The sequence below is a fragment of the Phoca vitulina genome, unplaced genomic scaffold, assembly GCF_004348235.1.
Source record: "Phoca vitulina isolate PV1807 unplaced genomic scaffold, GSC_HSeal_1.0 scaffold6, whole genome shotgun sequence".
NCBI classification, from domain to species: Eukaryota; Metazoa; Chordata; class Mammalia; order Carnivora; family Phocidae; genus Phoca; species Phoca vitulina.
The window spans coordinates 64,281,972-64,309,513 of record NW_022589709.1 but is presented as its reverse complement, the minus strand read 5'-3'; the positions used below and the strand labels follow the sequence as shown (position 1 = coordinate 64,309,513).

The 27,542-nt window shown below is 39.2% G+C and overlaps 1 protein-coding gene and 1 non-coding gene across 10 annotated transcripts in view; both read right to left on the bottom strand.

Moving 5' to 3' along the window:
* Positions 1 to 27,542, bottom strand: part of PDE4D (phosphodiesterase 4D) — a 1,449,177-nt gene that overhangs the window by 179,408 nt on the left and 1,242,227 nt on the right. For 8 of the 9 annotated variants that reach the window (XM_032403448.1, XM_032403447.1, XM_032403446.1 and 5 more), the window contains 2 exons: positions 23,155 to 23,228; positions 18,900 to 18,949 (listed from right to left, as the gene is read on the bottom strand). In XM_032403448.1, coding sequence (XP_032259339.1) covers positions 18,900 to 18,949; positions 23,155 to 23,228 — 124 coding nt within the window. Of the gene's footprint in view, positions 1 to 18,899; positions 18,950 to 23,154; positions 23,229 to 23,944; positions 24,012 to 24,767; positions 24,779 to 27,542 lie in introns of those variants that run through there. The other variant, XM_032403455.1, reaches the window with a different exon arrangement.
* LOC116632547 lies at positions 4,647 to 4,753 on the bottom strand. The gene has a single exon (XR_004299462.1). It is a non-coding gene; the product is annotated as a U6 spliceosomal RNA (small nuclear RNA).

The following is a 27,542-nucleotide window of genomic DNA, read 5'->3' as shown; positions in this document are numbered from 1 at the left end:
AGGACTATGTTTCCAATCACTCAAAAAGAATATTCATTACAATCCATAATGTCCAAACCGAGAAGGCCAGTTTCTGATCATGAAGACACACAATAAATATTCAATCAGGATAAAAAGTAAAAGTATATGATTGCTGTTATTATCACAATGAACTTGTTCATGTGCAAGTGGGAAGAATGTGTACTGGGTATAAAAATAACACCAAGCATACACGTAAGTAAGATGGGACCTAGTTAAATAGCTAAAGACGGAGGACTTCAGGTAACGAGACTTGGCTAATACCTTCTCCCTCCATTTCATGCTGCAGGCAACACTGACTAGAAGTTACAGACATGATGCTAATAACTTCCTTAACAAGCTGGAGTAATTGGTATTATGGAGCCAGACTCATGGCACAGGGAGGGGATGACCTGAGGATTTAGGAGTTTAGGAATAGAAAAACTTTTTTTTTTTAACTTCACATTTTAACTTAGAGCATAGTTAGAGATGTCTGGCTTCAACAAAGAGAAGGAAAAGGGTATTGATACAAGTGATTTACTAGGCTTGGACTTAGACCATTTTATGCTGACCGATGGGAATTCTGACCCCTCAGGGAAGGAAAAAAAAATGTGTAAGACAGTGGAAATGTGTCATGCTGGGTGTTAATGTTGTCATTAATTTTAGCACAGTTCTTCACAAAAAGTGCAGCTCCTCCAGTGGGTTGTCCTAACTCGAAAGGGATAATTGGCTTTGAAGAGTAGCTCTTATATTGAATTTTTATTGAGTTCTCAAAATGTTCTTGGTCCGTGCTCTTCAAAGCCCACAATCAGCCTCTTCATCTTGTTTGTATTTACTAGTCTTAATGATCTCTCATGTGCGAGATGTGCTACATGAAGATTGCCTTCTGACCAGTTAACCCCTCTGCAGGTTTCAAGGTTGGCTTCTGTATTCTGGAAGCAAAATAACAGGCACTTCCCAGTCAGCGGACTGGCGCAGACAGGCATAGACAAATACCCACTCTAGCTAAGTATGGGCTCCAGTCAAGCTGGAAAAGGTCTCTCAGCTCTGAGTCACTTATACAATCAAGTCCCTGAACGTGTTTCTGTCCCTAATATTTTGTTGCTCTAGGCAACCATCAAGTCCACACGAAGACTTCTGCCAACTGGAGAGCATGACTAGCCAGGGGAGCCAGAATTTTCTTTTAACTCTTTGTTGAAAATTCAAAATAGCAAATGGTGGGTGTCACGGATATTCTCTACAGGATCTATATTGGGGAAAGTGGAATTCATACATTGACTTAGTGTATCTTTTATTCACTTCTTAGGGAAATATAATTATACAGAAAATATAATTATAGAAAGGCAATCAGAAGCATGTATTTTTTAAAAATAAAAAAGAAAACACGAAAGAGCTGGTTGGATTTTTAGATATCAACTAATCCAATATCCTCATTTTATAGATGGAAAACCAGCTTAAATTACTGACCTAAGGTTAAACAGGGAGCTAGTGACAGAGCTGGGATTATAACTCTAGTCCCCAAACCCCAGGGTTATTGCTCTTTCTACAAGTTTCACAAATTTAGGGCCACATGTAGGATGAAGGAATGTTAATAAATCACAAGTGAGGGGCGCCTGGGTAGCTTGGTTGGTTAGGCATCCAACTCTTGATTTCGGTTCAGGTCATGATCTCGGGGTCATGGGATGAAGCCCTGCATTGGGCTCCGTGCTCAGTGGGGCATTTGCTTGAGATTCTCTCTCTCTTTCTCCCTCTGCTCCTCCCGCCACCTGCATGCTCTCTCTCTCAAATAAACAAATCTTAAAAAAAAAAAAAAATCACAAGTGATCACCTCTCTTTTGTAATAGCAAATAGCAAATGTTCCTACAAAGGGCTACTTTGCTGGGATGCTGGAAGCAATCCTAAACCTCTGTGGCTAGGTAGTGATCATCCATTAACACGCCCATTATAAGAGTCTGGCTAGGAAGGACATTTACCTAAAGTATTTGAAAAGCATTCAAGGTGTATCATTGCTTATCTGAATTTGATCTTTGCTTCCTCTGAATTTTTAAGACACGTATTCTCTGTGACACAATCCTGGAGAGTATCTAAGATTCTTGGTTATCTTTTTCATATGAACAATTATATCTTGCTAAGTCCTTGCAAGTAGGACTGCAACTTATTCATTTCCATTTCCCTGAAACCCAGAGTACAGAATTAAATATGTTTTTGTTGGCTGCTTGATGATAAGTCAATATTAATTTTATTAGCTCTAGTAGTTTAGTCATAACCTATTTACCCAGAAGCTGTCCAGGAACTTTTACAATTCAATACCAGTAAATAGGTGCAAAGAACCCCAGAACAGTCAACAAATGCATTTAAAAGCTTAGTTGTTAAAAAGCAGAATCAGGCCTATAAATACAGAGAACAAGCTGATGGCTGCCAGAGGGAACAGGGGTGGGGGATGGGCAAAATGGGTGAAGGGGAGTGGGAGGCCCAGGCTTCCAGTTATGGAATGAACAAGTCACAGGGATGAAAGGCACAGCATAGGGAATGTAGTCAATGATACTGTAATGGCATTTTACAGCAGCAGATGGGAGCTACACTTGTGATGAGCACAGCATAACATATAGAGAAGGTGAATCACTCTGCTGTACACCTGAAACTAATGTAACATTGCATGTAAACTACACTCAAATTGAAAAAATTAAAAAAAAACCTTATTTGTTTTTTTAATTTAACCCTGTTTTTTTAAGATTTTTAATTTATTCATTTGAGACACAGAGATACAGAGAGAGAGACAGAGCATGAGCAGGGGGAGTGGGAGAGGGAGAGGGAGAGGGAGAAGCAGGCTCCCCACTGAGCAGGGAGCCCGATGCGGGGCTCGATCCCAGGACCCTGGGATTATGACCTGAGCCGAAGGCAGACGCTTAACCATCTGAGCCACCTAGGCGCCCCAAACCCTTATTTATTATATGCATTAAATATCCTAAAGCTCTACCTCAGAGATGGATTGGCCCCAACCCCACTTTTATTTTGAGTTCATTTGTTCTTAGTTTAGACTCAGTGCAATGGCTAGGACTCTGATTTGCCAAGGTGATCAGAAGAGGCCACTAAGGCCAGGATCACTAACAACGTTAAGAGGTAATCACTGGGAGCAGCAGATGAGAGGTTAAAATGCAGCAACATTTGGGGCTCTTAAATGTTGGGGGAAAAGTCCATAGGTCATTAGCTCCAAAGGGCATCTGTGAATGTCAAAGAAGTATAAAAGTAGATGTATATAATCATGACCAGAGCCACTAAAAATAATTTCCTTACATTCAGTGCATGTCTTTAAGAGGTTAAGAATGAGCATAATACCTTTCAAAGATTTTCATTCCAAATGATTAAGATTATGAACTTTGGTTTCCTAGAATATTTGACATATGGATCATTTTCTCCTAAATGAAATGTAGGTAATCTATGCACTGAGATAAACCAGCCTTAAATTCCAAATTGGAATTCAAGCATCAAACTATTTTTATCCGATATATAATCCTATATATGCTATATATAATAGCAAGGATCATAAGGGTTCATATATTGGCAGAGCCATTTTACATCCACTCAAAATCATACAATTACCAGTTACTAAATCCCACACACCTGTTCTTTTATCATTTGCAACAATCTCTTGCTCTATATTTCTGTGATCTAGCTATTTTGCTAGTATAGGGCCATTATTAGACCTTATCCTTAAACATCGCTATTGTGCTCTAACTGGTCTCTGAAACTTTTCTATTTTCTTCTTTCACTCGTTGGAATTTTAAAAAGATTCCCAGGTGATTCTAATGAACAAACAAGTTTGTGAACCACTAGCCTAAATACTTAGTGCAATATTCATTTGACTCTTAATTACACCCTACAATGGTACTCCTTTAGTGGCAGACAACATATGTCTGTGATTTCTGAGCTCAGCTGCTCTTAAAGTATGTTTCCCTCCATTTCCATTTTTCCCTTCGGTTTACTTAACAACTATTTAATAATTCTTAGGTGCCGCTCCTTCCAGAAGACCTTCCATATCTTGCTTTAGATCTCCAGCAGAGATGTACTAATGTTTTCTCTGCTTCTCTTTTTAGGGGTGCCATTTGATGCTTAGGCTCAAAGAGACAAAGATGGTGGGGTGGGAGTGGCTCTCTCAGTTTTACTTTTTCTTTGTAGGGAAACACCTAAGGGGAGATCTGTCACACTCATGAATCTACCCTTGTTTGAAGGTCTGATTTGAAAGCAGATTGGGCTACACTTTGCACAAAGGCATTTTAAATGTGCAGGTGTGACTGCCCAAATCAACAACAATACTTTGAACTTTTACAGAACCTTTCATCAAATGATATCAAAACAATTCAGCTTATAAAGTCTTAGGAAGCTGGTAGACAAAATTTTCTATTGATATATAAATGGGGATTTACTGCATTAGCTATGTGGGTGATTTGTTTCAAGTCCCCAAACAATGGGACGTTTAGGTAGAGGAAACGATTTTCTGTGGGCTATGTCTCCATCCAAATTGTGACATTTAATTTCAAAAACCTTTAAGAAAAAACAATCCTTTTCTTTTTAAATTTTTGCTGAATTTTGGTTACCAGTTCACAGGTACTTGTGTTGAAACTTAATAATCCTTTTTTCTTAAAAAAAAAAAAATTACGGAATGCTTCACCAATTTGCATGTCATCCTCAAGCAGGGGCCATGCTAATCTTCTCTGCATCATTCCGATTTTAGTATATGTGCTGCTGAAACGAGCACAGAACCTAATAATTATTTTTCCCTCTTAATTTGACCAAGCATTAGCTTCTTTTTGATAATCCAAAGAAGCTCATTGAACACACTAAAATGGACTTCACCTGTGGTGAGGGAGAACAATATTTACCAATGGTTTTTAAATGAACAAAAGTGTGGTACAAATCTGTTTGAGTCTTGTTAGTATTATTTAAATGTGTAGCTGCGTACCACGTCTCTCCAAAAACACTTACAAATCTAATCCTTTTCTGTTTTCCTCCTGGCTTCTTTCGCTGTTTTTCCTCACATACAATTCTGTGAGCTCTAGACTGGGAAGAGCAGTGCTTTCCCATTTTCCCATATTTTAAATCTGTTGTAAAGTAAATATGAGCAAAATGTGTCTGAGGAATGTTTATCAGACTATGGTTTTTATTTGGCTTTGTCCTAGCATGTTAGTTTTTTTTTTAATTTTTTGCCCCATTTCAATGGTTTCTTTGATGTCTTGTTTTGACCAGCTGCTGAGCTTTTTGTGGCTGTCCATTTACATCACTTTAAAAAATGGTACATAAATGAAATTTGAACAAAATGAACAGTACTTTCACATTGTTTCAAAATCAAACATGTTCCTAAGGAATCTGATTTATGGCAGATGGAGAACAAAACCTTCCAGAGGGAGGGCTGTTAAATGAGTCTTAATTGCTTGCACATGAAAATATAGTGACTAAGATTGTGTGCACAATTAGGAATTTAAACATGTAGAAAAGAACTGGCCATGGAAACATTTTTGCAGGCATAGCTAGTTCGTATGAACACAGACAATAGAAGACAAGTTAGTAAAGGAAAATAATTTTAAGAGAAATTTAGTTGTTTTCTTGTTCTTTTTTATGTCAAGCTTCCAATTGTAAAGATGATTTATTTACCTCTGAAACTCACTGTACACTCAAGAAAAAAAAGTTTATTCAAGAATTAGAATTTCTTTTTTAGTCCCCACTATGTGCTAGATACTAGGCTTGGTGCTTATTCATTTCATTTAATCCTAATGATAACTCTCTGAGATAGGTTGGTTATTGATATACATTTTATAGATGACAAATTGAGGCTCAGAGAATAAGTTGCTTAAAGTGAAATGGCTAACGAGTGGCACAGCCAGGATTCTCTGTATTGACTGAATAAATCCAAAGCTGCCCTCCCTACCCCCTCCCCGCCAGCCTCCACCGTGCCTAGCTCTTCCCCTAGAAAAAGATACACACCTTTCAAAAAAAGTAAACTAAGGGTCTTCTACTTTCAGTTTCCAGTCAAAATGCCTTCCTTGTGTTGGGTGACATGGCATGGTGAGGTTGGGTGGACGGGCCAGAGTTAGTCAGGTCTGGGGTCAAAGGTTGGGACAAAGATGGTAGGTTTAGACACACAGGCCAAAGTGGGTTGGCTTCAGAAGCCCTGTCTGAGTGTGGGGGTCAGGCGGAAGCATCTGGTCAAGAGATTCAGTGCCTTAGTGGCTTTGTAGGCAACTGTGAGGGCAGGGAGGTTCTATCTGACTGGTTCTGCCATAGTGTGTGGCACTCAGTCCAGCTCCCCACAGCCCGGGGCTGTGCCCTCCTCCTCACGATAATGCTGACATTCCAAATGAGTAGTTTGTGTGGTGTTCTACAGTGAGTTTCCATTTGTCTTCAGAGATCTAAGTCCATTTCATGCCTCTGATGGACTAGATTCCCGGGGATACATTAATGAACATGTGCCATCCACATTTCTAAGAACCTTAATATCATAAAGAGCAGCTTGCTGAGAGATATATTAGCAAAGTAAAGCGTGTTGTGGCCACCTTCTTATCTCACTATAATCAATAATAATTTTTGATCCACCAACATTTATTTCCCTTTTCTAATGGTACCCTACTTTGCTTCAGGAAATTATTTGGTGTCTCCATGGATAATTTTAGTAACAGCATAGCCCACAATGATCAACTGCTTCCTATGTGCCATGCATTGTGCTTAGTTTTTTTTTATAAATAATACCTCGATTTTCATGAATTCCTTATGAGGTAAGTACTATTGCTATGCCCACTTCAAAAACGAGGGACTTGAGGCTCTGGAAGGCTAAATGAAGTGTTTGAGGAGAAACATCTATAAGTGGCACAGCTGAGATACGAATCCACATAATCCGGCCTCATAATTTAGGCTCTTAGTACTACATTATATTACATAATCTGACAGAAGAGCCAGATACCCTGTTCTCCTGTAGCCAAGACCCAAGACCCAAACTAGACCAATTAGACCCCTTCCTGGAATGTTACATGACATAGATGAATAAAAAAACTAAAAACAGTTGCAGGAGGCTCACTAGGTTGCTCCTGCCATGAGAATTTCCCTTTATTTGTGCCTTTCTAGCACTCTGAAGATGAACTGATTCCTTCAACCCTGATCCTCCAGCCACCCCACTAATACTCTAGGAGTTGGAAATTATCCCAATATTCTATTTTACTTAAGGAGATTACATTTCATTTTACTAGATTCTATTTTACATAAGTTAGCAGAGTTGGTTTTTACCTTGCAACCAGAGGATCACTGCTGATACACCATTATCTAAGGAGGGGTAGAAGCCAGCCTAGGAGAGAATTGTATGAATCCTCAAAGAACAGGATGTTGAAGCACAGTAAGTGCCCAGTGATAATGTGACAGACTCAGTGAGAAATACCGTGTGCCAGAATGCCAGGTTGACTTCCTCTGCTGCCCTGGGAAAACCTATCTATATGCTTATTCCATATGTTGCTGTCACTCTACGATTCTAGGGAATGTCTTGGGAATGCCTCCCTTCGGAGTCCATGCTATACTTCTTTCAAATGCCTCAAAATTGTCTTATCCCTTGGAATGGATTCATTTCTAGAATTAGCCTGATCCAGGCTATTCTGACATCCTGTTTGTTGACTAGGGTTGGTAATCATATTGGAAATAATATTTCTGGTCAAAAGTGAAGCATGACAGCAAACCAATCAGGTGGCTTTTTCCTAATATGGCCTATGAACTATCTCTAAAACCATTTCTAAAATGCTCTCAGCAGGGGTAGCTGGGCTAAAAAAAGGTACAGTTTACAAAGATAACTACTTTGAGGATCAACATGAATAGTGCAATAGTGTCTATGGATAGTCTTGTAATGCTTTTCAATATATAAGGTGCTTTTCGCCTACCAGACACTGTGCCAAATTTTCTACACACATTACCTTGTGTAATCCTCACAATCAGGAGGGTATTATTCTAGTTATTCACTGCATTTTAACAGAAAAGACTCAGGGCATAGAGTAAGTTGTCTAAGATCACAAAGTGGGTGAGCAGGAGAACCAGCTGAGAAACCCCAATCCCCTGCTCTTCCTCCTCTAGGTTCTGACCTAAATGTCAAATGAGCAAACAAAACTTATAACAGTTTGGAATTTTTTTCAAAACAAAAACCTGCAGGAAAAGAAAACCTAGGCCTATTTCTAGGTGAACAATTTTAGTTAAAGAACCCAGTCACACAGTCAGTGACTTGAGGCATCCCAGAAGCCCTCATCTGCTCCTCACCTTCGAGCTCTCAGTTCCAGGACCTGTCCTTTTCTGTTCCCCTCCCTAGTGATGAGGAGAACATTTCCTCTTTTACTATTCTGTCTTCTACTTTCTCGTGCTGCTAAGTTTTCCCTAAGTTCATGAACTGGGTCTCCAGACCCTTTCCAGTCTGTGAGCTAAATAACAGTGTAGACAGCTTCCCGGTTCTCTAGAGAAAAGACCTCTCATCCTGACTCATTTCTTCCTCTCTTATTCAGCTACTTAATTCATTTACAAGCCCTTTTGTTTTCTTTTAACTTAATGCTCTTTGTCAATCAACAGGGCACATTTTTATCTTTTCCAGTTCTGAGAACCTCTGGGAGGATGGTTCTAAAGCTCAGTGGAGGTATTTTATGCCTCACTGGGTCCTCAGAGCCTAAACACAGTCTCTCACATCTCAGAAACAGAGAGAAAAAGAGCAAGGCCAGGAGGGAACACAGAAATGAGGTTCTCCACATGGACAATTCAGTGTGTAGTATGCAAATATCAGAAACATAGCAGAAAGAAGATACACAACAAAAGCACTCATTTGTGTTACCAGGCATGTAAAATACAGTGAACTAGAAGTACTCCAGAGTGCCCACATGCCGGGAGAGAAACACAAAAAAAGAGAGAGGGTAACACACTAAAAACACTGGATATTTAAACATCAGAAATATCTAGAGGAAGTCTGGGGGGGGGGGGGGAATAGAGAGCCAAGGAATTTCATGGCTAGAAATAGAACCCAAGAAAATGACAATGGATATGAAGAGCCTATGGCGAATCTACAACAAAAAGATGATGAATCTCATCACTCCATAGAAACTGCTATTGCAGGGGTTAATAGTGAGTGGTCCTAGAAGCAAGGGGAGTGCTGAGTCTCAAGCACTGCCTTGCCCCCAACCTTTTAAAAATTTTTTTAAGATTTATTTAATCTTAGAGAGACAGAGCATGAGTGGAAGAGGCAGAGGGAGGGAGAGAGAGAACCCCAAGCAGACCCCATGCCGAGCGCGCGGAGCCCATTGTGGGGCTCGATCCCCAGGACCCCGATATCATCACCTGAGCTGAAACCAACAGTCAGACGCTTAACTCACTGGGCCACCCAGGTGCCCCTGCCCCCAAACTTCTGACATAGTCCATCTGAGGCCCTTCTCACACAGACCATGCGGCCTTTTCCCTATGGAAGTTTCTGCCCTGGGCACTCTCACTGAACACGTACTTCAGAGGGAGGAGTCAGGAAGAGGACCGTGGGAATTAAAGAATGCTCAAGAAATTCTATATCCCAGGCAGGAATCCTTTTCTTAGCTTACATAACTGAGTTCTTAGGATTTCCCAAAGGTTTCTCTGTATCCATAGACCTTGGCCATCCTCTTGTCCTACTCTCCATTCATAGCCATTCAGGAAAAGGACCATATAAACTCATTTTCTGCTCTCCTTTAAAAAATAGAAAAGAAGAACAGGAAAAGAAATTCCTGGGGAAGAACTCTCCAAGGCGAGAGGCAGATGACAATAGATTGTGTGTGTGTGTGCACATGTCAATAAATCTTAGGAAGAGAAACCTTACAGACACGCCTTTGAGTCAGCTGTAACCCATACCTTGTCACGTGCAGCTGTATATCGGATTCTCATCCACTTAAAGGAGATACGCATGTAGTCTTTAGTACACACTAAATGTCAGAAAATGTTACCTTTTATTAATATTAGTAGTCATGACACACCCAATGGATTTTTAAAAAACATTTTCTTAGGTGGTGGAAGAAGGCTGCTAGAAGTGAACTCCCCATTGATTCATGGAGTCAAACAATTCAGTGTTTAACCAGTAAAATTTGGGAAATTAGACCCAAAGGAATTTTCACTACTTTGCCCCACCACAGTAATGTGTTTCTGCGTAGGCCTAGAATATTCTCTAAGGCATACATGGGTGGGAAGCACTTTGTGGGTAGAGGGAGCGACTTAAAAATGCAGCTTTTGTTCTTTCTTTCTTTTTTTTTTAAAGGAAACTTGGTACTGTGTCTAAGAAGACAAAAAGGATACAGTTACTAAACATAACATTTCCCAAGCCCGCTCCCATCCCCGGAACACAAACATGGACATGATCCTTCATTTTCTGCTAGGAGAAGAGCAAGCTGGGCTAATTAAAATCTTGTATACATTTTGAGAGATAACAGTGATGACAGCCCGGTGATGACGACTATGATGACGTGGTTTGTGCTGATAATAATATCACCTTGTCTTGCCTTCCTAATCACCCAGCACTTCACACATAGTATCTTGTTTATCCTAGACTGCATTGTTTGTTACATGGGGGATGTGGGTGTCACTAATACCCTTTCCAGAAAGACAGTGATTTTCCAGCAAGTTAGGAGCAACCCCGTGTCAACGCTGTACTCTGCCCTCTCACCCACATCATTCAGTATTCCATTATTGCCCCAAATTCGGCTGGCCAAATGGTTCACCTGGGAGCACTCGTTAATAATATAAAGATCGTGGGCCTTCTCTCAAAGATTCTGTTCTGGACTGTCTGGGAATCCGTTTGTTTTCCACCATCCCCTGGTGATCTCTTTGTTCCGGGCGGTTTGGGAAATACTGTCCTTTCCAAACTCGGGGCAATGAGGAAGGGATACTGGCGGCAGGGGACTTGGGTGACATTCAGATCCACTCTTTGGTGGTAGCTTTGCTGATCTCTGGGAGGATCATGGAACAGTCCTGCCATAGGTGTCTCAGGCTCAGTACCAACAGACGTGGTACTGTCCTATTCAAGGGTATTCTTTGAAAATACAGTTAATTCTTCACTGTGGCTCCCTAATACTGAAATATCATTAGGCAGCATCTCATTAGTACCTTTTCCAGGTGGGGAGAGGCAAACAGACGACTGAGACCTGAGAAATACTTACATGTTTGTCACTAGATTCTATGTAAAATAGTAAAGCCATCTGCCTTTGCTACTTACTAGTCAACAGCTAAGAAATGTCTTAAATTAAATCCATTACACTTAGCACTTTATCAAGTATTCTTTAAAATAGAAGCATTTTTACATGACTAAAATTTTCTCATAAATCATTTAAAAACCTTTTTATTATAGAATTTTTTATACCTAAATAGAATTCATATATTATTTAGCATTTGGGGTTGTTTTCAATCTTTGATGCATATATATATGTGCTGTGATGAACATCTGTGTATATGACTAAAGCTTTCACGTCTTTTCTCATCACTCCTCAAGCTAATCAACTGCCAAGTCTTCTCAACTTGGTCTCTGGAAAGAGCTGTGAATCCATGCCCTCATCCTCGCTGGCCACACCACCACCCTAGTTCAGAGCTGCATTATCTTTAGCGTGTACTTGATGGATAACAGCCTCCTAAGGAGTATGGGGCTGCCTCTGCTCTCTGTTTTTTGGTCTGTTTCCATTTCATTTCTTTTATTTTTCTTTCTTTTGGGTGGGAGGAAGGGCAGAGGGAGAGAAGGAAAATTTTAAGCAGGCTCTATGCTCAGCATGGAGCAGACACGGGGCTCAATCTCACAACCCTGAGATCAACACCTGAGCCAAAATCAAAAGTCAGATGCTTAACCAACTGGGCCACCCAGGAGCCCATTCCAATGCTGTCATCCTAAAAGACATACTTACTTCTCTGCATAGAAATGATTGATGATTTTCCCTTGCCCATAAAATAAAGTCCACCATGATCAACACTGGCTTCCAATACTCTTCACACCACTGCCTTCCTTAATCTGCTCCTGCAGCCTCCTGTTTGGTTGGTCCATACACTTTCAACTCTCTGTCCTTTACTGTCCCCAGTCCCCTGATCTGACAGGCATTCTCTGCTTCTACTTCTCACTCTTGCTGATCCCTTGGGGTCAGGTGATCATTCCCTAACTATAGGCAGAACTCTATGTTCTTCAAAGCTCAGCAGGGAGCTTTCCATAGGTGGTACATGTATTTGAAGTTGCTTCAATCATGGCCCTTCACTTGCACATAATTATTCATGATTCCTTCTCCCCTTGACTGTGAATTCCTTAATGCCAGTAGTCACTTACTCATCTCTTGACGTCCAACACCTACCTTATTGCAGGCCATATAGAAGGTGCACAGAAAATATTTATTTACCAAATGGATGATAATAATAATAAAATTATAGCATTTACCCTACCTACCACTTGTTGAATACATTCGGGTACCAATCACTGATTTAGGATTTACTGATGAGAAAATAAATGCTTAGAGAATTTAAGTAAATTGACCACAATTACACAGCTAATAAAAGTAAAGCTACAGTTTCAACCTATATGGTTTGACTCATAACGTTTTTACTGTGCTGACTAAATGAATATGTAATCTCATTTAATTATGTCATTTAAAGTTATAACAAAATACCCAGAGCAGATATTCAGGCAATAGAGATTCAATTAATTATTTTTCCCACGATTATGCATTTGTTTTCACTGTTTAAAAAACCAAGTATGATGTCAATTAATTCCTGGTTGAAAAGTTACTGTGTCAGACCTGTTTTTTTTACATATTAGTGTGTGTGTGTATATATTATATATATTTTCTACTAATCTAAATAAGACTAAAGAAAGGCAAAGTAAGTTAGCTTATAAGAAAGAAAACAGACTTTTACACCTCTAATGTAACAGTCATATAGTTATATTCCATGCATTTAAGCAAATCTTTTAGTTTAACACTTTTTCCAGGAAAGTCTTTTAATTTTTGTAAAAGTAACCTCCTTTGGCTTAAAAAAATTTATTTATTTTTTAAAGACTTTATTTATTTATTTGAGAGAGAGTGCAAACAGGGGAGGAGCAGAGAGAGAGAGATAAGCAGACTCCGCACTGAGCGCAGAGCCCAATGTGGGGCTCAATCTCACAACCCTGAGATCATGACCTGAGCTGAAATCAAGAGTCAAACGCTTAACTGACTGAGCCAACCAGGCGCCCCTGACTTAAAAACTTTTAAACACTCAGTAGTCATTAGATGTATCAAGTGTAAAAGTAAAATAAGCAAAAAACTTCCCAAAAAGTCCATATATAAACACTCACATACACAATCTTCGTCAATTTTTCATTCAAGCTATTAAACCACATGTATTCAGCATTTTTCAATCACGTTCCTAAAAAAGCTAACTGAGCTCTCATTTTCTGCAATTATTAGTCTTGTTACAATCTGCTCTTACTAACAGAAAGGGGGAAAAAGGAGCCACATGATGCAGCAGCAGTGCCCGCTACTGGGTGATGGGGACTTCTGTGCACCGGCTCAGGCCACCTCTACGCACATTGTCCTACCACACGTTTTACCTCCGTGTCTCCCCGTGCCTTGCTCCCCCTACATCCCTTTTGCCTTCTTTATGCAGATCTTGCTTTCAATTATTATCTGTTACATTACATATATTTTTTTATATTATATACACTACTTGTTTTTATTCTCCCCCCCCACACACACCCATACAGACTTAAAAGGACCTAAGTACCTAGTATCATTATTGTTACCATAAAATAGTTTCTTGGTTTCTTTTCTTTAATAAGCTCAAAATGTTAAATGATTAGTCCAGATAATAACATAATAATTGTTCCAGTTAAATATTTTTGTTTCTTTTCCCCCCTTGTTGGATTTTAGGAATGGCTTTGTGCTTTAGAAGAACAATAATCGTACAAGGTCAAGTTTCTTCTCATTGTGTCTTGACTGATTAGTACTATTTGGATAATTTACTTTTTAAGTCCTCTACTTACCAACTGACTAAATTCTATTTAGAACACAGTCATTTTTTAAGGAGTTGTGAATATTCAGGATGAAAAATATGAAGTGGAGTGGAGACTTACACCAAAATGTTTTTTGGACTAAAACCAATTTTGTTTTATGCTTGTCACTGCAGCCCCTGTGTCCCTCTGCAGGTAAAGTGTAAGCAGTTAGACTTACTGTATTGCTTGGAGAAAAAAGCTTGTGTTTTCTAAAATCTCAAGTCTTTTGCTTTAGACCACCAAGCTCTACTTATCTGAGGGCCTATAAGTTATATTCAGTGAATATAATCAAAACAGCTCTAAATATAAAGACCTGTCTAGTGATAAGGTGGGACATGATATTTTCTAATTTTGAGGTTTATATACAAGAAATAAAATGCTCTATCTATTGCTCAGAATAATATCATCATATAATATCATCATCACAATAATATCCCTTAATTCTTCTTTTACTTGCCCCAAATATACACTTCTACGGTGGGTCTGAAGGCTACCCTACTAAGATGGATGATTTTACAGGGCGTAAGAAGGCCCCTGGACTCAGAGATATTTATTCCTGGATCTATGTCTAAGTAGCATTGGCTCTTACGAGGTTTCAGTTTTCTCAACTCTATTTTAGAGAGAGAGAGAGAGAGAGAATGAGCCAGAAGGGCAGAGGGAAAGAGAGAGAGAGAGAGAACACGAAGCAGACTCCATGCTGAGTGTGGAGCCCAACGCAGGGTTCCATCTCATGACCCTGAGATCATGACCTCAGCCAAAATCAAGAGTCGGACGTGTAACCGACTGAGCCACCCAGGTGCCCCTCAGTTTTCTCATCTTTACGACAGAGAAGCTTAAATAAAATTTCCCTGAGTTACATTCTTGTGTGAAAATCCTTAATTTGAAAATGATTAAATAAAGCAATTGAAAATATGGAAATTAGAGACGTAGTAAAAAGTGATATTGCGAAGACACGACAAGGTTTTATGAGATGACTTTTCTTGAGTTAACATCGTTTGAAAACGAAATGCTCCAAAGGACTAATTTTATCCAAAGAGACATGGCTGTACTCCCAAACCAATACAGAACAGCACGATACCGCGATGGCTTGGGCATCCCTGATGCTTTGCTGCCCCCTCATGTTCCAACACACTCTTCAGTTCTATTCTTTATGGCTCCTCAAGGACCTGTGCAGGTGAGTCTTGCTCTAAGTAATACGAAGATTCCTAAAAATGTCCTGTTGTTACTATTTAAAAACAATCATAAATGAAATGTTCCAGAGAAGCTGACACATGATCACCATCTTCCTCCTCTACTTTCTGAGTTTTCAAATTAGCTTTAAGAACAACAACAACAAAATGCCAGGCATGGATTATGGTTGTAGGAAGAAGCACTTGGTGCGTTACTCATAACCTGCTGACTTCTGGTGTTTGTCTAACTTATCTCCCTGAGTTTTTTCCCCAGAACTGAGAGCTACCTACTCACGTCTCCATTCTTCAAATGACGGAGACAGGCTTTGGACTCCAGCTCCAAATGCCACACACCCTGTTTTTGTTACATCACAGTAAAGAACAAAATAGCTATTTAGTAATAAGACTTTTATAAATGTACATTTGGAAACTTTTTAAAAAACTGTGAGATCATTTTAGAACTGTGTATTTACCTATTAGGTATGGAAACAAAAACTGCCAAGTGATTTACATGTTTTAACTCTAATGATACAAAATCAAACTCTCCTGGCTTTAAAACATGTCAACTGGAATAACCTCAAAGGGGAAAAGGGGTTTCTAAGTTCTACGGGAGAAAGCTTTAGAAAACATAGCGTGACATATGTAGACTGTTAAAGTTCTTACCTCTTCTTTTTTAAAAAAATCAAACAGTGATTTACAGAAAAAGTTATAAAGAGTTCATTATTTTCCTTCAAAGAGCTACGACTCCAATGTAAGTTGTTCGATTTTGAAAATGATTCTGAACCACACTTTATTGCCCATATCATGAAGGCACCAATGTCTATGGCAGTGAGGAGAGGAAGGGACAGAGCACTGGGAACAATGGAAGGGCCCATTTTTGACGGCACCAAGGAAGTATGTCCATTTTGTGGGGCTCCATATTTCATGCCCCTGCAAGCTGTCTTTCTCTCATTCTTCTTTCATCACTCTGCCCTATTCTTTCCATTACCCCTCGTTCTACATCCAGAGAATAAAAACAAGTGCAAAGCGAAAGAGAAAATGATGCATTGAGTGCCTACTCTGTGAAGCACTGTGCTAAGAGCATCCACACGTGAACTCATTTAATTTGGCAATAACTGTATGACATATGACAACCAATTTATAAATGGGGAAACTGAGGCAGAGAAAGGTATGTGGCCTGCTCAGGGTCACGCAGTTATCATGGTAGAGCATGATTTGAATTCTAGATAGGCAGAGCACCCACGCTGCACAATTCCAGGGACTCCCGTCAGTGATGTTCTACGGGGTTGCCCCCCAGGGGCCCTTGGACATGTCACCACAGCACCCATTTGGACCCCTCATGGACTTTGCCATATGCTACACTTTTCCTCTAGATCCTTAACAAAGTATCAAAGAAGGTCAAGTTCATCCTAAAGGATGTCCCACTGACTCTTTTTAACACTCTTCCCTGTCCTTCCCAGGATCACCACAGAGGTGTAGCTGGGTTCCAACAACAGGGGGGGTGAACTTGGAGGTAGAACCTGAACAGTCAGCTGCTGAGGGAGAGAATCCACTTTTCTGTGTGTCTCAACTCTTACTACTGTCGAAGTTTATGCTTTTAAGGGTCCGCTTTTCCAGAATGGGCTCAGAGAGGGGAAACTTTCCCTGCTATTGCCTTCATTCCCTTACCCTCCATTCCACTTTTCCACCTTGGTTTGTTAGGCTGAGGCAAGGAAAAAGACTTTCATTTTCTAGTTAGTTTCCTGGTATGCTTTGTGATGAACACGGCTGCACTAAGCAGTTAATGACAGTTAATCAGTTTCGCTTCCTAGATAAGATATTTCTGCAGTCCCACTGTCCCTAGGCCCCAGGTCAGAAACTTGTGGGTACAAATGAGGCCACGTTAACCTTAATTCCCAGATTTCAGTTCCCTCTGGCATTGCTCCTGGGTCTCAATACTATGTGAACATTTCTGGGAGCTGCTAAAGGGTCTCTCACATGTGTTTAAGACAAAGTCTGTGCCCTTTGAGTGCAATTACTCTCCCTTTAATCACTTCCAGGCATCTGCCAGGGTGGCTGGACAGCTGCCCGGGCCGCTGACCACCCACCACTTCTTGATGGACACAACCATCTCCACTGGGACCCGCAGCTGCTCTCGGGGAGGATGCTCCTGTGGGGCTGGCTCCTATGTGACCTCAAGCTACAAAAGCTTTCAGGAACCAAAATAGCACTGCCTTCTGCTCAAACCACAACGTCAGAGTCCTGCCTATGGCAAAAATAGCAGGGGTGGGGGGATGGCCCCTCCTCATAGGGGTGAGATCTAGGGCCCAGAGCAGGGCTAGGGACAAGCTTCCATGAGGTCTCTCACACTAGAGTCCCCAGCTGCATGCCCACAAAGGATGGCCTGCTTGTCCCTCAACATAAAAGGCAAGTGCACAGAGACAAAGCCATTCACTTCTACACCCTGATTTCAGTGTAGGCTCACTGACATTGAATTTGGCTATCTGGAAAGAAATTTGTTATTCAAAGAACTTATTTTGATATATAGGAATTTCAGCTATTGTCCACCTCTCGACCAATGACAAAGAAGAAAACTGGTGGACCAGGCATACACTATGAAATGATAGTGGAAAATCGTCACCAATAAGATCTTGAAAGATAAGCATGGGAAAGAGTATCAACAATTTAATATTCATTGAAGTACAAATCCCATTCAAGAGACATTCAGAAAAGAACTACATTACCAACTGTTCCAGAATCAACTCTGAGGTAGTGATCACAAAGGAGACCAGAGGAAAACTGCTGACCTGAACAGTGAAGTTAACTTTCAAGCAAAGTGTTCTCACTAATAACTTAATAAGGAGCTCTCAGAATATTCGGAGTTGGAGTCCAAGGAAGGCACTTGAATCAAATGAAGTATTGGTCTAATTTGGAGACTATGTTAATTTTCTTCTGGTAATAATTTTAGAAAACATAGGTTTGCTTTTCCAGGCAATTATTTTAATGAATCAATTGGGGTTTCAAGAAATGATTAAATGAGTTCAATTTGGTTTCAGGTTCAGCAAAATGAGATCATTTGTTCTGTTTTTGGTTCAGATGAGGTCAAGTCCCATGTCCAAAATAGACTAATAGGAATCGGGATAAATTTTTTTTTTTTTGCCCTTTATGTCCCTCATCCTTCCTTCCCCTTCTCTTCCCCAAACAGCTGTTCTTTTGATCTCACTGAACTTTGCTGTGTTGTATAATTACTTCTTCTCTCCCCTCCCAAAGTAAATTTCTTCTCAATTCTGAGTCCAAATCAGGACTACTGGAATGGGTTTCCTTCCTACACACAACTGGGATATCAATTAACCAGGAAGGTCCCTTTTATTTATGCTTTCACTTTCATTAAACCAAACTACCACATATTAATATCATGCTGGTAGCATAAGCCTGGAAACAACACGGTCAACATTTGGAAGGTAACATTATCTCTTTATACAAATGCCCAGAGCAATGTTAAACTTAGCACAAGCACAGATTTAAATGGTTTTTTAAAATGGCACATCAGTAAAGATTTCCCAAGTAACAGCTTAAATGGAAACTTGTGGGCTCAATGAAATAAGTCATAATAGAAAAAGGATCAATTTCTTTAAAATTATAGAATTGCAATATAAAATTGGTGCTAGTCTTATATCAAACCTTGGAAGACAGGGTTTCTTTCTAGACATAAGGAGAGAAGGCTACTAGATCTTCCTTACCTGTTATGGTGGCTTTGTTGATGGATGGTTGGTTGCACATGGGTGATCTTCTGACAAAGAGAAAAAAGTACAAAGTAGTAAATACGTGGTGCATGTTAATTTGAGGACTCTGAGTCATTTCAGATATGTCATTTTAATTTAAAGAATTATTTTTAGGCCAGGACATGCAAATGAAGACTTCTTTCAGACTAGCCACTTAAGTTCCCAAGCACCCTTTGCACTATAGTTCAGATCACACATGTCAAAAAAGAAAATAGTTAAATCTCATAGTGATAGACTTTGAGGCAAATAAAGCTGAAGTAAATGTCATAGGGACATGATAGAGGAGGACGTTCCTATTGATTGACTACGTTCCATTAAACCAGGGCATATAGAGCAAACACAGACTTGGTGAATTTGAAAAGCAGTCAATCTACAAGTCATTTCCCAAATACGGTGGTGAGAAACTTTTGTTTTTGGCACAAATTCTCAGAGGTGAATGACTCCTTGTAAAATGTATTACAATTATAGAAGCTATTTAAACCCTTTCGTTTCTCCTTCCTCATATTGAGTAACATCTCTGATGCATTTGTTAGAGAGGCATATTAATGCTTTGTCCAAACAGATGCTACAGAGGCTTTAGAAATACTATAAACTAAAGGTACTTGAATTGATTCTATCTGTGTCCTCTAAGTTTTCAGATGTTTCCCAAGTTTCACAAGATGATTATAAACCCCTTGACCTAAAAAAACCCTGCTATAAAACTAATTTGTTTTCCCTACAGAGCCCAGAACAATGTATCCAGTATTCAATCAATGCTTAATAAGTTATATTGAAAAGAATATCATTTATAAAATACAACTTTAGAAAGTTGGCACTTATAATTGGAAACTTTAAAAATATTGCACAGTGATCTTTAACACTTAACCAACACTTACGAAACACTTCTTGTGTGTCAGACACTGTGCTAAATGAGTACTTTAGATGAATAATCTACTTTGATCCTCAAAAGAAACCTTAAGGCAGGTAATCTCACTGTTTCAATTTTACCAGTGAGGAAAACAAAGCTTTGGGAAGTTGAATCACTTGTTCAGAGGAAGAGGGCTGAGATTTGAACTAAAGCAGTGGAATTCTAGGGCGAGCGGTCTGCTAAACTGCCTTACTTTTAGGATGCTTTTGAGGAACCTGGACGAACAGCCACGCATCTGTGCACATGGCAGGCCCTTGCAAAGCTGTGTTCACAACTGCTCTCCTGAGATGACAATTCTCTTAACTGGGGAACGCAATCAAGTGCTTTGTAAATTCTCACTGGCTTGGTTCCAGTCAGTATCTGGCTCTGTCTTATTGCTGTTAAGTTTACTGATGTCAGTTTGGGACTGAAGTTTTCGTGTTTGACTGGAAACACATCAAAATCGACTATGAAATTATTTTAGTTTTTATTAGTAAATGAAATGAGGAAATTTGAAACTTGATTAATGCTTCATAAAACAGAAAGGTTAATGCTCTAAATTGCTACTCTGAAATAGATCTGATCTCTATATAAACAGTTATCTTGCTGAGAGTTTATTTAAATAATTTATAACTGAATTTAGTTCTTGCTCTGTGAAAATTTACGAAGCATTTTATCTGAAAACGGTGTTAACGTGAATAGTCCTAAACTTTTCTACTGTTTTGGAAAACCAAATTATTGACTTGTTACTCATTATCTTCTCTTAATATCAATCCTACAACTTGGGGACTTGATATTTCAAGTAATGACAAGCAGAAAATATTAATCATTTGATTTATGGTTACAGTGATAAATGATTTAATGAAGAATGAGCCAGAACTCACTCTGGAATTGAAAATCTCAAAACATACAAGAGCAAGGTGATAGGAACCAAGAGTAGGCTAGCAAAGTCAGCAATGCACATTTGAGTACCCATAGGGGCTAGGCTTCACATGCCTTCTTCCTGGACTGACTCCTCTCCTGGAGCAAACAAAAAGGGTGGATTGTGCAAGGTAGCACATGCCTTCCATAAAATCCATGGGTCAGCTTGGAAATGTTTTAGTGGCCCTGTAAGTGTCCAGCAGGGAAAATTCTGATTCCCTCATGGTCATCATGTGATGGGCCAGAGTTATAACCATTTCACTGTCACTGAACAAGCAGAGCTTAGCTGTGTGTATACTGAATCCTACTAGTCTGATATTGGAAGATATTGGTTTGATTTGAATCAGAATCAGTAAAGAAGGTACAAAACTGCACTAACCAAAAGAGAGACCACAAAGGTCTTTACTTAGAGTCTATCAGCTAATATTGTTTGGTTAGATGTCACTGGGCTGTTGAGGTTCAGTGTGGTATTTTATGGCCACGGAGCACAGAAGACATGTTTGGTAATGAACAAATACCTCAAGTATACCCTCTGATTCCACATGCTACATTATCAGTTCATTCTTCCAGCCAACAAGCACATGCAGAGTGATTTCTCTGTGCCGGGTATTATGCTAGGCACCCAGGGTACACATACGAGCCAGGTACAACCCCTGCTCACTGCAGACTGACGTTCTTAAGGGGCACTCGGACAAGTAAGTAGGCACATGGAGCATAGAGGGGTCTGTGCTAACAAAGGAGTTAGGCGCAGGATGCTATCGGACAGAGATGGAAGGGCATACCTTCAAGTTTGGGACCTGTGGGCATGTATGTATGTTGGGTGTTAGTCAGGGATGATGGCCCCAAATAAATTATATTTAAGCCGCGACCTAAAGAATGAATTATAGTTAGTCCAACGGATGGGGTTGGGGTGGGAGGGAAGAAGGTGAGAAATGTTCAAACTGAGGATACAGGACTGCAAAAATTCATTACCTGGCAAAAACAAGTGACTGAAGCTTCTGGGTCCCATTCGAATTATTTGCATTGTGGCTTTTATATTGCTTTTTTAAAAACATTTTCTATCACAGGAAATGCATGCACAATGGCCAAAGCTTTTTTTAATCATAGAAATGTGAATTGGGGAGGTCAATTACATTATTATGGGATGGAAAGTTCATATTTTTCATATTCTTTTATACACTTAGATAAGTTATAATTCCAAATAAATTTCTATTCACTCTCCTCTTACTATGGATTTTTTTTTATTACTATGGATTTTTTTAAAAAGATTTTATTTCCTTTTTATTTATTTGAGAAAGACAGAATGAGAGATAGAGAGAGAGCATGAGAGGGGGGAGGTTCAGAGGGAGAAGCAGACTCCCCACTGAGCGGGAGCCTGATGTGGGACTCAATCCTGGGACTCCAGGATCATGACCTGAGCCGAAGGCGGTCGCTTAACTGACTGAGCCACCCAAGCGCCCCCTCTTACTATGGATTTTAAAAATATGTTTTTTTTTTCTTTTGGAAAAATCTTTGGAGTTGATATTTTAATAACTTTTTGTTTATTATTAACACTAGATTGTCAAAATAAGGAGTATTTGAATAATTAGTTTTCCACTTAATCATGGAAAATTTTCTCTTTTTAGATTTTTCGCTTTTATTAGCACTTCCAAATAATAATCAATTCCCATCTCAGCTTTCCTTTTTTCAACTGCTTCCTCTGTTATCACAAAATCACAATTTTAGGGACGCCTGGGTGGCTCAGTCAGTTAAGCGTCTGCCTTTGGCTCAGGTCATGATCCCAGGGTCCTAGGATAGAGCCCTGCATCAGGCTCCCTGCTCCACGGGAAGCCTGCTTCTCCCTCTCCCACTCTCCCTGCTTGTGCTCTCTCTCTCGCTGTGTCTCTTTCTGTCAAATAAATAAATACAATCTTTAAAAAAAAAATCACAACTTTATTAATTGCTCCATGACACTCCTGATCTGAGTTTCAGTAACAGCAAGAGAATCAAAGATCTTTGGTATGATATGATGCTCCTCCAAGTAACTGTTGCTTAGAATTAAGAGGATGACTTTGGATTGACTTTAAAGTCTTGATGAGATTCTTTGTTCGTGGTTAATTTATGAAGTAAGCCGAAAGTATAAAGTTACCCTGAGTGTAAATAACTGGGCAGAGGACTGATTATGCCAGATGATTTCTGACAGACGCAATCACCATATTTATTTCTCATACTACTTCATTTCTGATATTAGAACCATCACTACAAAGTATTTATAGAAAATTAACAGGACATCTTATGACTTAGTGCAAATGGTTAGACAACATGGCAATGACTCAGAGAAATCTAATATATTGCCCTGAGTTCAATCAAACTGAGAAAACACCATCTAAAAGTTCAGCAAGAAGGAGTGGGGAAAGAATAACTTACTTGCTAGGTGCTCGATCTTGCAAATTAGTTAACGCAGCAAAGTTGTTTCGCACAGTTCGCAGGCTGGCCAAGACCTACAACAAAAAGGGATTCTTTAAGCTACTTGGAGTACGGCCATCTTTAGTGCAATTTAAAATGGTTTGGTGATTTAAAAAGTAGTCTGTTAAGTGAAAACCTGATACTGCTTTCAACCTAGTTTCGTATACCATTAAAGAGTCTTCTAGCCCTTAGTGAAGTTTACATGTATCTATTTGAAATCTAGGGAGGCCAGACTGCAAAGATTTTCCAGACATTTCTCCTCATTGTCTATGAATATGGTGACAGTAGTAACAGCTTCCACAATATTCCTGGACTCCTCAGCCACCAGAACAATATCCCAGGCAATATACATAGAGTGTTGTTACACTTCAGGCAAATCTGAAATAGTATAATATAAAATAATAATAAACTCTCACTTTAAGGGTTAAAATTGTAAATGTATATATCCCCAAATTCTCCTCAAACATTCACCAAGAATGTCAGACTTTCAAAGACAGAAAGCTAGGTGAATTTTAAATTGTTTTTTTCACCTTTGCTACATGGCTATCTATCTAGTAAAGAGAAATTATTTTCTTTGTTAAGGTTATCTGAATCACTAAGGGATGCATTTTCACATAAAACAGGACCACCCTGATGTGCGCAGAGGTGGGCCCATAGAAGGTACTAAAAAAAAAAAAAAATGTGTTGCATAAATGAATACATAGACACAACGTATCCATACATATAAGGCAGGACCAATATGTCCCCCTACCTCTGAAGGTCCTTCTTTTTCTAATTCTAGTGCAACCAGAAGGTGGCAAAAAGAACTGGAAGTAAGCCTAGGAGAGAAAATTTACAATGACTTTACCTGCCTCCCTTTCCACTAGTATGGGCAAGTTTCCCCCAGGTGGAGCCCATATTAGGTGAGACTATAATTAATCTGGGTGACAATGAGAATGTTGAAGTTGCACTAAAACATAGATTTCAAATGTCCTAGTAGGTACTACCTAACAACCCAGACTGCCTGACTCGGTCATGTATTCACTGTGTGAGCTTAGACAAGTTATGTAATCTCTGTGTGCCTCAGTTTCCTTTTCTATAACCCAGGATAGTGATAGCTATCTCTGAGGGTTGTTGTGAAGATGATATGAAATGATAGGGTAAGTGCCAAGGACAGTGCCCGACAAACAGAAAGCACTCAACGAATATAAGCCCATTATGGCAACATGCCAGCTGATTAATGATTTGGCACGTGCATGGGGAGTTTATTTAATGACTATCATTTGGTAAACAAGGGGGGGTGAAGCATGCAAATTTATAATTGCTCCAAGTGTTCCAGAACTATATCCAGAATGTTTTCATCTGGCACTGACTTAGACTAAAGTCAGTCTAAATGTTTTTCTAAGACAAAAATGTCTCAGACATTTCTGAAACTGGCATTAATTCTCGTAAGTCACTGGGGTGCTGTTTACACCCTGGGACGGCAACCTACAGCATTATCCCCTGAAGGAGCTGACGGTGCTTCCTGAGGTGCCAACCATGATTAACTCAGTCACTGGAAAAACCTGGCTCATTATCACATATAAACAACTCACAGCACTGAAAGGTCACGCTGCCTATGACGGAGTATTCAAATAGCCAACTGTTGACATCAGAGCATGCTGTCTTTCATTAGGCATGAAATCTTGAATGATGCAGAAATAAATCTGATCAATGATCCACTGTCATTAAATCATGCAGGCCTAATTTATGCGTTAAGAATTGAATATCAAATACACTAATAAAACATTTTAAATAAGATTATTGCACTCCCTAAATGCTCCTTTTTCTAGGCAAAATTTAACCTCAGAATTCTGAGAACTTTGTTCTAATAAGTTATAGTAAGCGCACCGCACTTGACACCTACGTAAATAGAAATACTGCTGCAGGTAATTCAAGTTCTATGCTCATTTGAAAGGAAACATTAGTTCATGAAAGATATAGTATAATTGTTTCTTCACTCTGTTATAATAAAAATATTAAATCAGATGATTTTGTTTCAGTTTTTAATTTAAATTTAATTATTTCTTTTGTATAATCTGTATCTCCACATGGTACAGAATTTAAACAGAATATAAAGGTAGAATGTAGAATGCATCCCCCTCATTAAAAAAGACAAAAACCAAAATTATTGTTATTTGTGAGAGGAGGCAGGTAGATGAAATCGGGGAAGTATGCTCTGAGGTATTAAAAATACTGGTACTGTTCTAATTCTTTAACTGTTGATTTTAGTGTTCTTTATATTTTAGATAGTCAGTAGCTATATTCTCTTACATTTTTGAAGAATTTCCAAAAAAAAAGTGAAAAAAGAAGTTGCCTTCCCAGCCCCTCCCTCCAGACATTCTGCCTGTCCCCTCTACCAATGAACTTTTAGGTTGTCTCCTAGAGTTTGCTTTTACAAACACTGCTGCAGTAAATAATTTTGTAAATCCATCATCCCTTATGCGTGCAAGTATTAGACCACTGTTTTTGTGATAGGACAAATAATACTCTGTAAGTTTTATATTAAGGATTATTATATCCTGCCCTATGGCACACATATGATAATGGCAGAAGTGTAAATAAAAGTTCCAGACAGGGGCGCCTGGGTGGCCCAGTGGGTTAAGCAGCTGACTCTTGGTTTGGGCTCAGGTCATGATCTCATGGGTGGAGGGATCCAGCCCCTCGAGGGGCTCCAAGCTCAGCACGGAGCTGGCTTGGGATCCTCTCCCTCTGCCAGCCACCCACCCCGTTCGCGCGTGCGCATTCTCTCTCAAATAAATAAATAAAATCTTTTTTTTTTTTTTAAGTTCCAGACAATTGTTATGGAAAGCATCACCCTAGATTTAGCTGACTGATTCTAGGTGCCTCCATCACCAATGCACTGAGTTAGTCTTTCACGCTCTTATCTTCCAGACTACAGAGTGAGGCGTCTGGTTCTATAGGCTGTGGGGGAGAACCAGAAACAGTTTTACTCAAGCCCTTGAGTCAGGATTCAATTATTCTTCGCTTTTGCTCTAGGGTAGCTCTCACTCCCCTTGAATTCAACCTTTTAAGAACTGTAGTCAGGGCTTTAACGCTCCTATGCTTTTCTCCACGCCTTAATGCTTGCTAACCAAAAAGAACCTTGAGGTTTGCCCTTACACAGCTCAATGGTTAGAAAATTAAGGCCATTTCTTTCTCTTCGGCCAATCCAAGCAAAAGTGTAATCAGTCGAAGTCAAAAATGCATTTGAAATGATGAGAAATATATACATTTTAGGAAAGAAATCATGATGGTGCTATGGAAAACTGTGGCAGAGATGGATCATGTACTGGCTCAGGAGAAGGACTAAATGTTATTTATACACACTAATCTCAGATTTTCTTAAATACTTTTAACATTTATTAACCAATAAGATTCACTGAATCTTCACTTTTCATTGAAAAGTTAAACAACTGAACATATAGCCTAAAAGCAATGTGTACTTCTACAGTAATGACTACTTGAAAAGATTTGGAAGAGGAGGTTGCTGTAAATAAACAAAAAAGATGTGGCAACAACGTTCTCCTTAAAAACCCCTGCTTAAAAAGTGAACAAAGAATTTTGAGGATTGTTTTTCATTACAAATACACTTCATGTCACTAGATGGTGCTAAAACACAGATCAAGAGTTGCCACAGTTGCCACTGGAGTTGGGGGAAAGGAGGAGAAAAAAATCCCCTGTCTTGGTTTTACTTCCAGAAAAAACAAAAACAAAAACAAAACAAAACAAGCAAACAACAATAACAATAACAAAAAAAAAAAATGGAGTCAAATTATGATTACTTACAAGATAGAAAAGTCATTTTGATAGAAACCTTTCCAAGTTATGTTTTGGTTAAACTGTATGAAATTGCTCTTCTTGTATGTCAACAAAGGTTGAATATTGATGATTTCATATAATTCGATCTAAAAAGTACTTTGATTTATAGAAGATGCTAGCTGAAATGTGATGACTAGCTTCCAGCAGGGGGCGCCTGGTGGCTTCATCAACCTGGGGATTAAGATGAGACCACAAGGTAGCCGCGGCCGGGTGAAATGAGGCAGGGACAATCAGGGGCATTAAAAAAAATACTGGCAATGTTCTATTACCAAATGGAATAGTAATGTTGTATAGCGTTAAATACTAGTACATTTTTTACAAAATTATGCCAGATGCTGTATTTTGATTAAAGATAAAATGACTCAGCTGTTCCTACCCTGTAGATTTAAATCAGGCATATCTCCTTAGTCTTAATAACATGAGGGTTCTCCAGGGATCCAAGAAAATAGTTGGGTATTTTCTGTGTCTTCCTTAATCAAATATTCCACTTCTTTTAACAGTCCATACTT